Source organism: Monocercomonoides exilis, assembly GCF_001643675.1.
Source record: "Monocercomonoides exilis strain PA203 chromosome Unknown scaffold56-565389, whole genome shotgun sequence".
Classification (NCBI taxonomy): domain Eukaryota; phylum Preaxostyla; order Oxymonadida; family Polymastigidae; genus Monocercomonoides; species Monocercomonoides exilis.
The window spans coordinates 550,236-565,389 of record NW_027150601.1 but is presented as its reverse complement, the minus strand read 5'-3'; the positions used below and the strand labels follow the sequence as shown (position 1 = coordinate 565,389).

Here is a 15,154-nt window from a genome sequence, read left to right as displayed (position 1 = left end):
CCAACGAACGAAACCTTCAAAAATGGAAATAATAACATTGTTAAGATTATATTTCCATTCTAGAAAAGTTTCGTTCGTTGGAACAGAAATTTGATCGAAATATGAAATTTTTATTTTATTTGAAAATTAAACAAAAGAAACTTTTCAAAAAATTTTGACACTCGAATAATAACAAATGAACACCGAAAAATGATAAGGCTTATCAGAGACATCCACATGCTTATTCAAGCAAGATATTTGTTTTTGAAACAGAAGAGATGAATTAACTATTTCAAAATAAAACCACTCCCCAAATGACAAAAAACTTTGAAAAATTAACATCCCGAAAAAATGTGATTTCAAAAATAATCACCAATATATAATCCACTTTAAATTGAATAGAAAAAATTTCTACAAAAATTCAAGTAATTCGATAACGAACAAAACATTTCCTTTTGTAAATTTTAATAATTAGTTTGAATTAAACTTTGAAATTTTTAAAAATCTTTTGGAGTAATTTTTGAAATTAGAGAAGGAACCATCTGTTTGACTGATAAATAATTTGAATCAATCACGAACCGTTATTCCATTAATTTTTATAAAGAATTCAGAAAAGACCAATTTGGTGCGATAGAAGAGTTGATGTTCATCATTCATTCAGAAGTGCCTCGTAAAGAGCAATTAGGGTGATGTCTTTATTGGTAGCATGGAATACGAGAAGCTGCGATATCTTCAAACCGGGAAAATGCTTTGAATATTCGGTTTTTAAAAAATCTCATGATTTTCCTCCCCAAAACATAAAAATAAAAATGGTAATTATTCACTTTCCAGAGTTTGTTTTTTCCTTTTGCTTTGTGATTTCATTTCATTTCTTTTCTTTTCTTTTTTAAACAATTGAAATATGGAAACCCCCGCTATCTGAAAAACAAGACATGAAAATAGGCCCATTGCTGGGACTAAAAATGGGCAAATGAAAGCATTCTTGTTGTGAAAAGACAAAAAGAAAATATGCTGACGATATTCTTTTTCACTCGACACATGTGCATCTTCTGGACAGATTATCACTTTTTGTTATTGTGATCAGCAGGCATTTGTGTCCTTGCAACATCTTTGTCGATAAATCAAAACAGATTGTCCTCGCATTTGGCATGCACAAAATAAGGAAAGCGTGTGCACTCTCCAAAGCGCCCGTTTTCCGAGTTGGAGCACAAACAAGAGCAGATAGGCATCGTCTGGGTTTCTGATTTTATTGCTGTCTGGAGAGGCGAAGGATTCAGGGGTGGGGGTGGGTGAAAGAATGCTTCTGTGATGAGAACGCTGCCATCAAGCGAGATGCGCTTGTTGGAGCTGGAAGCATATTGCTCTTTGAATCGAGATTTTGGAACAGATTCCATTTCTTCGGGTCTTTGAAGGCACATGCACATTAAAGCTATTTATTATTTTCACAACAGCCTTGAAATGGATCGAAGCTTCTGTCAAAGAACTGGTGAAAAGAAAAGAAAAGAAAGGAGAGAAATGGAAAGAATTCTGCGTATTTGTTGATTGCCATGAATAAAAAAATAAAATAAAATAAAATAATAAATATTTTTGCAGCATCTGCGCAGCTGCACCCGATCAAAAACGAAAGTCTGGCCAGCAAAACAAGATTACAAAACATACGAAAAGGCACGGTGATTGTGAGATCACACATTGCTTGGATGGAGGTGCGCAGAAGCGAAGTGGCAATGCTGCTGGCTTGGAAACGCAACACAAACACCAAAAACTCGCATCACTGAGAATGCTGCAAAAGCAATTGTCATTGATATTTCTTTCTTTTTTTTCTTTCTCCCCTTTTTTCTTCATTGCGCGATGCAAGCCAGATGGTGGGTGGTGCACAGGCACACAGACACACAGGCTCAAATGCTGGAGGGAGCCAGTCAAAACGAGGTGAGCGTCTCTGAGACAGCGGAAGCAGGCAAAGCGGAGGGAGGGGGGATGCCTGTGGCATCGACGAGGTCGATTGCGTCAGAGGCTGTGAGCATGGCAGAGGCAGGCGGAAACAGCGCGATGAACGCTTTCTTGAGCTCCTGGAGCGTGGGCCTGCTGTGGGGCTGCTGCGACATTGCGGCGCATGCTGTCTGGCCGAGCGAAATGCCCTCGCAGCTGCACAGTGTTGGCCTCTCCCCGTTCGCAATCTTCTGCCCGGCAGCTTCTGCTTCGTATTCCCCAAACGGGATCTGCAGCGTCAGGCACTCCCACACCATCATCCCGATCGAAAACACCACCGTCTTCTTTGTTGCGTGCCCCTTTGCGCCGCTCAGCAGCTCCGGCGCCTTCCACCGCATGCACTCCTTCCTGAAATCATCTTCATCCTCAAACGCCGATGAGGGCGGAGGCGATCCTCTGCCGTTCCCATTCGCACACGAGCAATCAGAGGAAGAGGTGGCAATAGTTGTGGTTGATGAGATGGACGAAGAGTCAGAATCATCTGAGGAGCAGTCGGAGTGGAGCGCAATGCAGATGACCATGTGTTCCGAGAACAGCACAATGTGCGGACTCAGATTGGCCAACGATTGGAGCGGGTTGTTCATTTCGTCGAAGGAGTGGAGCGCAAGATTTGCCACCCAGAACAGGATCTGAGCAGCTGTTTGCTCTCTTTCCTGCAGAGTTCCAATTGCCATCTCCTTTGTCTTGTTCCTCCCGTGAAGCAGCATGAACATCGAATCCCTCAGATCCACAATCAGCTTTTCGTGAGGCGATGAACAGGCCATTGCATCCACCAGATTCGACATCGACGAGGTGGTGGGGCACAGATCCTCTCCCCGAACAAAAGTGGATTCAGTGTCTGAAGTGTCTGTGGTTGAAGTGGATGAAATGGATGGTGATGGTGTTCGCTTTCTGGTCTCTTCCTCCTCCTCTTCTTTCTCATCCACCTTTTCCAACATCCATTGAGGAATCTTGTCTGAATCCCTTCCCAAAATATATTCAGTTGATCCACTCTCAGAAAGAAGGTGCTCTGATGACTCCGAGTGTCCCAAGCTTTTTCATACACCCTCTTTTTATCCTTTCTTCATTCTTCTTCTCTGCCTCTCTCTCAGCTCTCCTCCACTGCTCTTCAGGCGACATCTCCATTGTCACCATCTCAATCAATTTCGGATCTTTTCTCACTGTATCATTCACAATCTCCCTCAGATCTTTCGCTTCATTCTTGACCTTTCTCCATCGAACAATAAATGCAACTGCAATGATAAGAACAATCAACAATATAACCACAAGCACAATAACAATAATCGGCCATATAGATTTTTCTTTCTTTCCTCCTTCAACAATCTTTTCATCTCCTTTTGGTTCAGATTCACTTTTGTTCTTCAGAACAAAAGATTCTGTGGAAGATGGATTAGAAACATTTCCAAACAATATGCACACAGCCACTTCTGCTTCTGTTGGAGCAGGGCTTACCAAAGACGAACCTATCTTGCCCTGGACTTCTTCCTCAGAAACAAACTCATCTTCCGCAAAAGCGTGAGTCTCGATTGAGCTGACATTGTTTATTTTTGACACAATCTGGAATCCCAGATTGCATGGCAGAAGAAGCGTCCCTCTGAAAGTCAGTTCAACAGTATCTTCTTTTTGAGTTGTTTCAACTGACTTCAGCGTTGGAATGAAGAACTCGGATGATCTTTCAGCAGCAATCCCCAACAGCTTGCATCCTTCATTCAAAATCCAAAGTGAAGTATTTCTTTCCCATCCATCTCCTCCTTTCAAATCAACAACATTGAGTGTTCCGCTGCCTGTGCAGAATACATTTCTTCTTGCAGACCTGTATCTTTCGATTCTTTTGCTGTTATTCTCAAACAAGCAGCTTTCGATAACAGCACTTCCACCACTGATCGACAGCCCGCCTTTTGAAGAGTTTGTGATCGATGTGTCCTTCATCTCCAGCAACCCTTCACACACATCAACAACCGATCCAGTCCATTTGCACACATCCTCATCTGCTCCATTCTTTTCGCTCTGATGCTCATCCTCACATCCAATCAGTTCGCATGACTGCAGAGACAGAGATGCCCCAGATGATATTTCCACCAAGCTCCCTTTCTCTGAAGGTGTGAAGCATCTTTCAAACGAACAATTCAACAATTGGCTTCTTGTTTTTTCACACGCCGACTCAACCACATGGGAATTGCTGCTGCTGCTGGTGATGTTTGAGAACGATGATATGCCCATCTGCAGAACAACCCTTTCTCCAGCATCTTTCTCATTCACATGCTGATTCTTCCCCTTTGCCAGAGAAATAAAGTTTTCCCCACACAGCCGAATGTCAGATGCAGCCAGCTGCATGATGTTCACTGATGCACTCGACTCAACAATCATTGCAGTTGCAGTTGTTTTTATTGTGGATATCTCGATCTGGTTCAGAGTGGCAGCTGACCCACCCTTGAAGAGGAACAATGGCTGAGCTGTGCCCATCACACATATCGAGCTCTTCTCCATCTCAAACACTCCTCCTTCAACCACAATAACACTCGAATTGAGAGTAGACTCAACAGATGATGACTGCAGAGTGCAGCCTGAAAATGCCAACGATCCATTCAATTGCTTCATAATCGCTGTGTGCTCTGCTGAGAAATGCTCGTCAAACGAAAACAAGCAGTCTTCGACCAAACACTCGTTTTCAAACAACATGATCCACGATCCCTCAGACTCCTCTTCAATCGATGAATTGAAATGAATTGCTGATTGGTGTTTGGTGATCGACTTCAGCGTGAGATCGCTGACGACTGTCGGCTCAGCCACCACACTCGATGAGTCAACACATATCGCATTGAACAGCCCAGCCTGCACATGCCTCACTCCGTGTGACACGCTTCGACAAGGATTGTCCTGCTTCCCACACTGGTTGCTGTCTTCAGACTCCATCGACACAAACACCTGCGGCGTGTACAGAAATGTGATCAGCGGGATGAGATCGATGTCTGAATGTGCTGAGTCGCTCCCACAGATCGATGTGTTCATGCGCAGCGAGGGCTGCGAAAAGTCAAGAGCGAAAAGTGTTTCGTTGATCTGCTCACCGATCGAATGGCAGTTGATAAACACATCCTTCCCCATGAATGCACTGTTCATCATGAATTGAACACCCGCAATGTGAAGAAGGAGCGGTTTGGAAGGGGTTTGAAAGGGAGCATCTGGATCGCAAAAGTCCAGCATCATCCCGCCTCCTCTCCCTGTGCTCTCAGAACAAGCACACAACACAAATGTGCAGTTTTTCACTCCCAGGCTCGACTCCTCATTCTTCATGTGCATCATCAGCCCTCCTCCTCTGTTGCTTTGCCGGCTGAGGCAGTTCCAGAACGTGCAGTTCTCCATTCCACACTTCAATCCAGCAAACTCATCCACACCCAAAAACACTGATCCTTCCTCAGTTCTCGACACATTCTCGACTGTGACAGATGTCATGTTCATTGATGGGCAATCCACTGGCAAATCGGGTGAATCTCCTAAAGCCAACTGATTTGAATGGAGTCCAGTGGGGAAAACTGATATGAAACTGTCAGAAGAAACAGACGAATTGATGAACGATGTGTTGTGCATGTGCGCTGAATGGAAATTGGCTGACAGTCGCAGAAAAGGATTTGCCAGAGACAAAGTCGCAAGTGCACAGTGCTCCAGGGAGACATCCCCTTCCGCAATGTCAAGCACACACAAGGAAGAAGAAGAAGGAGACAAGGTGTCAGATGGAATGAACCTGCAAAGAGAGAAAGACACCGAATACACAGAGCGGATGAATGATTTGTGGAACTCACATCTGCTCGGAAGATCGATTATTAGGTTTGAAAAGGAAGCATTCACCGAGTTGGAGATCAGCGAGCCATCATCCGAGGAATCTCCATCACCAGATACGAACAAGTGCACAGCCTCATCACCTCCTTCAACTGAAATCAAAGGCCGGTTTTCATCAGACGGTTTGGAAGGCAGCAAGGATACTGAATGTTTGAGTGAAGCTGATCCTTCCACTTTGATGATCGATTTCTCCAAACCAACTGGAGAGAATCGCATTTTGATCATGTGGTCGATCGAGGAGCATGGCGCTTCTGAATATCCACATCCACTGAAGCCTCCTCCTTTCTCTTTCGAAACAAACCCTTTCCCACTCCAATTTGACCACAAATACACAACAAGCGGGATCTCATATTCTTCTCCTGTTGTCATCCCTTCCCATCCACACAACTCATCCAGTGATTCCAACTCCTCTGAACTCATCTCCCATTTCAAATGATCCTTGTTCACAACTTCCCTCAAATCCCATCCTGAAACAAACAGATTCTTCCCTTTCCAGGCATTGCATCCCTCAAATGTCATTCCTTCCATCACAAATTTCTCTATTTCCTCTGGCAATGCAACAAACATTCCTCCTCCCATTCCCTTTCCTCCATCCTCAATATCCACTGACGGAACTTCACATTCAGACAAATTCACATTTTTCATTTCCAAACTCCCTCCACTTCCAATTAATATCATCATCCCTCCTCCTCTCAGTCCTTCTTCGTTTTTGCACTTTGATGATATGTTCGTGTTCTTGATCGATATGGTTCCTCCACCACTCGTTTCCACTTTCACGCATCCTCCACTTCCTCCCTCGTTTGCCATCTCTGTCAATGTGCATCCCTCAACTGCCACTCGTGATTCTCCGTTCACATTGATTGGCGGAAGCGCAGCGAAAGTGATATCCTCAGAAACAACCAATCCTGTGAGCTCCAATTCACCTCCACTCACATGAATTAACGAAAATGCCACAGAGCTCGCAAGAGTGTCAGCTGAAAATACAATCGAAATATTGCTCAAAGAGAGAAAGATTGATGACTGAATAATCGAAGATATTGAGGAAGGAAGAACACGAGGAAGAGCAAAAGAGAGAAAAGACAGAGAAAAGCTGCCAGAGCACTGAATAACATTGTGGCAGTCAGTGGAGATATTGTCAGTCAAGCCAACATTCACCAAGGGATATTGGCTCGAAGAAGATGATGCAGATGAAGAAGAAATTGATATTTGAGATGTTTGAAACAAAGGCACAACAAACGGATTCTTGATCGATGCTGATGATATCACTTCCATCGCATTCACAAGCTCATTCACTCGCTCACGAACACAGAAGTCGATTGTTGAACAGCAGAAAACGGAATATCCACAATGCGAATGATCTGCACCACTCCTTTCGTCAACTGATATGGGAGATTCAAAATCACACAAATACACACACAGTGGAATAACTGGCAACGATGTCCCATCCTCGCATCCACACAACTTCTCTTCATTATTCATGCAGTTTCCATCTTTGAAGAATCCAAAGGATGCTTGATTAACTATCTCTTCCAACAAAAGCCCGCTTCCACACTGAACAAACACATCACTTCCATGAAAAGCTTTGTTTGGGTTTTCTTCAGAAAATATCACAGATTCATAAATGGTGAAATCCGATTCAGTCGAATCAACATTTATGAACAACCCTCCTCCTCTCCCCTTTTCCTCAAGACTTCCTGCACAACATCCCTCAAATATCAATGTTCCATTCATAACTACTTTCCCGTTTTCCTTCAATCCAACATATATTCCTCCTCCCTTTCCTCCAACACAACTGCACCCATTCACATTGCATCCATCAACTGTCAACGTTCCACTTCCTCCAACTGTTCCTTTTATCCATCCTCCATCTCCACAATTTTTCACAACTCCACTAATATTGCATCCTGAACAAATCACACTCGCCATTCCTTCAGAAAATTCAATCGCTGAATGAGCTCCAAACACAAGTGCTCCACCAATCACAAATCGTTCCATATTTAGACTCCCGCTCTGCGCATTCACAAAACTGTATCCAAAGGCCACACTCGATGTGCTCTCTGACAAATGAGCAACTGAACAGTCTATGAGTGTGAGTGATGAGCTGGTCAAACCAATGAGCGATGTTGCACTTGACAACAGAAATGGAATTTGGAACGCAATGTTCTTTATTGAGCTTGCACTCTGAACATTTATCAAATACGAAGATGTCATTCCACTCGGCACCCTCACATTCACATCCGTCTTGTTAATCCCACAATACACCTCCCATTCATATGACCCTGCCATCGACACAACTTCTCCCAGCTCAAACTCTGAATCCAGCACAATGTTCTTCTTTGACGAACTGAATCTGTTCTGTGAAGCAAACTCGATTGTGGAACATGGAAAATACCCAAACCCACAAAACCACGAGTCATATCCTCCATACCCATTTACCCCCTTCCCCACATGTGCTGCTCCTGAAAATGCATCAAAAAACACATTCAATGGGAATATTCCCATCCCTCCCTCATTCCTGTCATATCCCATCAGCTCATCATAAACAGATCCATTGTGTCCAACATTCAGCTTTGCAATTGTTATTGTCCCGCTCACCAGCTTGCTCCCATTCACAAACACATCTTTCCCTCCCAATGTTGCACTGCAACCAATAAAACTCACCGATGAAATCTCAAAGTCAAATGAATTATCTGCCAGAAATAGCATCACCCCTCCTCCATATCCTCCGCAACTGCATTGATCAAATGTTGTTGTTCCTCCATCTTGTGAAGATGTTGTTCCAATGCAAGCTTTACTTGATGATTCCTCTAATTCAACTTTGATTCCTCCACCGCATCCATCCAGGCACTTACATCCATCCATCGTTACATTTCGCACCACAAATGTTTCTCCTCCCTTCACGCTTTTTGCCATCACCACTCCATCACCTGTTGTCCGATTCACATTTCGGATTGTCACATTTGACAAAATGCTTTCTTTTGACTCTATAGTTGAGGAATGGGGCTCTGAAAATAGTGGTAATGATCCAGATATCATTTCAATCTCAACAACACACATCGATAATTGTGAAAGAGGTAATTTAAATATTGATGTTGATAAAGAAACTTCTTTTTCAGTTTCTGAAGTGATTTTGACTTCTTCCAATGAAAGAGCTCCACTTTCAGATGCAACGACAAATACACTTTGAGAAAGATGACTTGAAAAACTTAGGAATATGCAAAAATGTGCACCATAAAGGTTTCCATTTAACACACTGAAAAGGAATGAAGCAGAAGAGTTTAGTGACTCTGTACTAATTGAGCTTTGATCTTTCCCTTTTCCGACAATATCAATACTCTTTTCGCACACATCAATTGTGTGTATTTCACTTGCATGCTTCCCTTCAAGAATAACTATTCTTGATTTCAACTGATTCAGGCTATTTTCAACTGCAAAGCCAATTGTTTTGCATCTTGTGAATTGACTTAATCCACACCATTCTCCTGAATCCATTCCATCAATTCCAACAAATCGATCAATCACTCCGTCTTTGAGCCAATTCTTCATTTTCGTTTGCTCAAAGATCTCATTGTCTGATGAATATCCATAGCACACTCTTCTATCATCCATATTAGTTGAATAACATTCAAAAAATGGATTTGTTGATTGCATCAAATTGCATCTATCTATAATAAAAACATCATGACCATAAGGAATAGATTCAGAGCATGCGCAATCATGAAAGAAAAGGAAATAACAGTATTTGTCATCATTGGGATGCGTTTCCTCATAATGTTCCAGCCTCATTCCTCCTCCAAAGGCCCTTGCAAAACAGGAAATAAAAACTATTTCTTTCATTTTAAACTCTGCTGGGATGCTGTAGCAACAGAATCCACCTCCCTTTATATTTTCTATTGTGCATCGAATAAATGAACAGTTTTTCAGCCATGCGCTATCTGTTTCTCCACTTTCATCTTCAATGCATTTTCCGCCTGACATGTTGAACGCTCCAAGATTTAAACCTCCACCAAGGTGGTTAGAGGAACATTCTCTGAATGCACAATCCGCAACAAGAATGCAATAATAAATATTTATCAAATACATCCCTCCTCCATAATTTTCTTTAGCAACACATGCTATGAACGAACAATTTGCAACCTTCACTGAATTAATATCAAAGCACACAATTCCACCTCCACATCCATGGGCAGAACAGTCATTGAAAGAACAATGAAAAGCGGAAAGAGAACCTGATGGCAAATTACTCATCCAAATTGCACCTCCGCTGGATGTTCCGTCTTCTTTGAACTCTCCAGTTCCATTTGCCTTTGATCCATTCCATTCGCACCAGATAAATGTGTTTATTACTTCACTTGTCGAATTTTGCCTCCCTGGTTTTGAAGGGTTGCTTTCGTTTCCAATGAATTCAGCATTTGTTGTACGATAGCATCCAACAAATGATGTGTTTGTTGCCAAAAGAGATGACGATGGAGCATTGATCGATCGAACAATTCCTCCATCAAGTGCATCACAAACAGACGAAAACAAACAGCAGCTTATGATCGTGCTGCATTCTTTCACATCCTTAGAAATGCTCTGTTTTGATTTGAATGTTGAGGAAATATTGAAGAACTCCAAATTGGAAAGTGTGGCTTTTTCAATGAATTTTGAAGACAAAAATGGTGCAGAAGAAACAGTGAACGAAGAAAAGAAAGAAGAACTCACGAGCACGTTTCCCAATTTTGGAGAAATTGAAATGCACGATTTCCCCAAAATTAGTGGGGCTTGTTGAAACGAAGATGGATTCATGGAATGCAGCGTAACATTTGTTAACATTGCATCGCTGCAACTTAACTCAATTGGAGATGCAGTGATTTTTGTGCATATTCTGCATGCGCTGAGCACCATTGTGCTTTCACATTCAGCACAGAAAACTCGTCCGTTTGAACACTCTGCAAATGCCAAACTTTGAAGAATAACTGTTGAATTTGAAAACAGCAAGTATCCAAGAATCTCACTTTCGTAGAGTTTGTTTCCACTTATTTCATCTTTCAATTCGTTAGTATAACATTTTGGTTCGAAAAAAATAACTTGCCATTCTTTGACAATATTTCCCTTGTTTTTCCTTTTCATTTTTACAAAATCTTGTTCGCTTGCTTCTGTTTCTTCATTTCTTCTGCCTGAATTCTCATAATTTTTTGAACATTTATTGTTTCTTCTATTTGTGAAGCAAAAATCATTGTTCTTCCTGATGCCTTCCAAAATAATTCCCTTTTCTTCTTTCTTCGTAATCTTCGTCTCATAATTCTCTTTGTTTGCAGCACCTGCGATGATGCAAAGCACACATATGCACAAAGTCAAAAAACTTGCTCCATGTGTCATTTGATTTTCTCCCAGCAAAAACTCAATTTTAAAAACGAGAAAGTGTTTGCTTCTTCGATCTTTCGTTCCGCCCATTATTGATAACTGAATTGCGTTCAAAAACAAATAATTCAATTGATCTTCAATTTTCCTTCAGATGCGGGAAAATGAGGACAATGACCATTTTGAGTGTTATTCATTAATCTCAGTTGAATCAATCCAAAAATTCATTCACAAGTTCCGTTCAAAGCCAAAGCCGAATAAAAATAAATAAAATAATATTTCGTGATGAACTTTAGATAAAAATACTGAATGATAAGTTGACATTGATAGTCCTTTTCCAAATAATTGTCGTGCTTCGAAATAATGAATGTTCATTGATTTTTTTTTATGTTTCAATGCATCGGCTTCAGATTTCGTGTATATTTTTATTCTCTGATATTTTTTTCGGTTTTTTTTAAATAAAGCATCAGTTATGTGAAATTGTCTTTTTTGAAAGTCTGGACAGTTTTTGGTGATCTGAAATGATACAAATCTTATTGATGCTTCAGTATTGTTCGTGAAGATAAGTGCTTTTCATTCTTCTTTCTATTTTTCTTCTTGTTCCGTTCGCCTTTCTTTTCCTATTTCGATCATCAGAAAACTCTCAAATCGATTCCTTTCTTCAAGATTTCATTCAACTCTAAATTGGCTCGCGTGCTTATCTTCTTTTCCGATAAACGTGAATTTTATGCTTTCACAACGCACTTTTCCAAAACCACTATTTTTCTAGGCAGCTTTGCTTCATCAATTTTAGCCACTTTCTTCGATAATTCCTTGAAGACATTCCATTGTAATAAATTTTATAAAACATTTGAAAGTTGTAACGGTTGCATTCTCCCGCCTGAGTTGAAACGATATCCCACACAAAAAAGCATATGAATAAATGTAAATGGAGGAGAATAAATTTCAGCGGCTGCCCTTTTCTTGTATTTTTTTGCCCTTTGTTTTGAAGTTCAAGCATTTTTCGTAAAAAAGTGTCTCATTTTGAAGATTTTCCCGATTCCCACAAGCTCGCATAATGAACATCGAACTTTTCGATTATTTCTCGGAATTCAGAATATTTTTCATTCAGTTTTCAAAACTCTGAGCTATTATTGTATTCCATCTAATTTCGAACATTCCATTCCCATGAAGCTTGTGTTTTTCAAGTAATTCTTTTTTTGTAGATGGTGAATAAGAATTTTTTGTTAATTTTTGCTTTTTCCTCGAATTATTTGGAAGAAAAAAAAATTGATAGCGAAAAATAGAAAATAAAGGTTAATATTTTCCAGAAACGCAAAAACATGAAAAAAACAAGTTAATGGTGAATCGATATTTGCTTTTAAAACAAATGAGACAACCCAATGCATAATAAAAATTTTCAATAAATGGTTGGATTTTTTTAACTTTCGAAAGAATAATTAACATACTATGAATTTATTATATTTTCAAACGAAATTACCATATGGTGTGAGAAAGTTTTTTGTTTGTCTATATTAATTTTTGCTTGGCATTGTTGTGTAATTTTTGGTGAAGAAAATGAAGGATTTTCGATTTCATATTCATCAAAAAGGCACCAAAGCCCCGAAGCATATCATTCTTCTTTTGCTTCTTCATCCCCGTTTGCTTCGTCTTTGTGTAAAAATCAATGGAGCTTTAGTGATAATTCAAAATTCTCGAATGCAGCATATGTACACAACGAAAATGCAATAAAACATTTTGCTTTTGTGCAAAACAAAAGTCAAAATATTGGAATGAAGCTGCAACGTGCGTCAATTGAAGAAACACAATTTTATTCAAGAACATCATCTTCTTCAGAGGGTTTGAACAAGACGCTTGGTACTTTTAATCAGCAACATGAAACAAATTCTATTAATTTGAATTTACATCCGAAAAAAAATGATCATGAACCTTTGCAATTGTTGGACTCAAGATTTTCTGATATTCCAAATTTAACATGGAGAAATCTATCCGTAACGCAAATTTTACCGAGTCACATCAAATATACATCAGAAACAATTCAAGTTAAAGTTAATCAGTTATATGATAGCAGAGAATTACTCACAAAATGGAGAAATGAAGACATGAAGCACAAATTTAAAGCTGTAAAGGATCTTTCATACATAAAAAGTGCATCTGATAAATATAAAAGAACGGAAAATCCAGATGAAAAATATAAAAGTTCGTGTTCCAAATTCCTTGATTTGAACGTGAAAGATGTCAAGTCTTTTGAAGACGAAGATACCAATGAAGAAGATGAGCTGCTTTGCTTTGACGAGAAAAAGCGAAGGCTTGTTGAGCATCAAATAGAAGATGCAAAGAAGCATTTTAAGAGATACGGAATTTGGCTGTCCAAAGACTGGGGCATCTGCGCAGAGGAGAAGCAGCTGTGGGACAAAGCAGAAATGCTTTCAAGAGAGAAAGACGAAGAGTCAAAAGAAAAATTGGTGTATGAAGAGCAAGAAAGAAGCATAGTCACGCTCGAAGAGCTGCGAAATAGACTGCTGTTTGAAGGAAGCGAAATGGAAGAGGACGAAAGAGGAGAGCTGCTGCAAATGATTGAAAAGAAAGAAAAGAAAGAGCGAAAGAGAGAAGAGGAATCTGAAACTGTGAAGGAAATGGTTGTTCGCTCGAATGTGTTTGGAATTAAAGAAGATGAGAAAGTTGTGGATGACAATTTGGATAGCGAAGATTTGTCAGAAAGGAAACAGAAAGGAGAAACTGAAATTTCAAACAAAGAACAAAAGAAAGAAAGCAAAGAGGAGCCGCAACTTGATAACCTTCTTGAACACTATACAGGCTTTTCCAATCAATACTCTTCTGTTTGTACTCAAATACATTCTTTTGATTCTTTTCCCGGTGGATATGACTCGAAACGCATTAGGTCTTCAGACTCATACGACTCTATATGTTCTCTTTCTGATTCGGCTGCTTCTGAAAAGCCTGAAATTTCCTCTCGGCTTTCTTCAACGCTCACTTCTAATCGAGATTCATCGCACGCATTGCCTTTTTATAGAACAGCGTCGCATGGTTATAAAGTGGCTGCTCAAACATCATTTGAGAATGAGGAATCAAATGCTTACCCGTTTGAACAACCACAAGTCAGACATCAGTTTCACAATGACAGGCATTTCACCAAAGAGCGCTTTGTGCAATCAGATTGTTCACGTTATTTTCCTTCTTCAAAAACTCATACTGCTTCATCTTCACAAACGCCTGCATCTTTTTTGCTATCGCATCCCTTTAATAGCATCAATAAATGCGATGCTCCTCCACATTCACCTAACTCTGCACCAGATGGACGAGAATTATCTCTCTCTCGATGTGATTTGCATGATGCCTCGAACAAAGAAGAGCAGAAATACGAAAATGAAGAAGTTATTGTGACACCATTCTATTTGAAGACACTTTTTAGAGGAGCTTATTCGTCTTCTTCTTTTAGTTCTTTTAATGAAATGGTGCAGAAGAATGAAGAGATGGGCAATTGTATTCCTTTCTTTTCATCATTGCAACCGTCATTGCAACCTCTTTCGTCTTTCACTTCGTCGCAAACGAGTTATTGCCTTTCGAATAATCACAAGGAGACAACATATTGCTCATTTTGCGAAAAGAAACTGGAGATTTTAATAGAAACATTTCAAATGTGTATAACAGAAGACAAACATTACTGGCCGTTTGTTCCAGCTTTCGTTAGAGGAAGCGTTGACCAGAGCAAAAAGGAGAAAAAGAAGAGGATGAAGAACCCAGGAAGGCGCACTCGTATTTTGAGAAGGATGAGCAAAGAAGCTGATGCACAGAATTACAATAAATAGATGAAAATTATTTGTTTGAATTTTTTTTTGTTTTGAATGAATTTTTTCAAAGATATTGTTCTTTCTGGGATTTTTATAAAGCCGGTGAGCAATTTTATTTACTGCAACAGGTTTTTTTTTGATTTTCTTCTTTCTAAAATTTATTGCTCTTCAAGATTCTTTCTCAGAAAAAAAAGAAAAAC

The 15,154-nt window shown here is 40.0% G+C and overlaps 2 protein-coding genes across 2 annotated transcripts; one reads left to right on the top strand and one right to left on the bottom strand.

Annotated features, from left to right (window-relative positions):
• Positions 1 to 1,895: 1,895 nt before the first annotated feature.
• MONOS_10022fu13097 (uncharacterized protein) lies at positions 1,896 to 10,686 on the bottom strand (the record flags this gene model as incomplete). Its single annotated transcript, XM_067862430.1, has 2 exons — positions 1,896 to 2,920; positions 3,009 to 10,686. The coding sequence occupies 2 exons, from the start codon at positions 10,684 to 10,686 to the stop codon at positions 1,896 to 1,898; spliced, it is 8,703 nt and encodes a 2,900-aa protein (XP_067720171.1).
• Positions 10,687 to 12,591: 1,905 nt separating this feature from the next.
• MONOS_10023 (uncharacterized protein) lies at positions 12,592 to 15,147 on the top strand (the record flags this gene model as incomplete). Its single annotated transcript, XM_067862431.1, has 2 exons — positions 12,592 to 12,628; positions 12,697 to 15,147. 2 exons carry the CDS (start codon positions 12,592 to 12,594, stop codon positions 14,970 to 14,972), a joined length of 2,313 nt encoding a protein of 770 aa, XP_067720170.1. The 3' UTR covers positions 14,973 to 15,147.
• Positions 15,148 to 15,154: the final 7 nt, after the last annotated feature.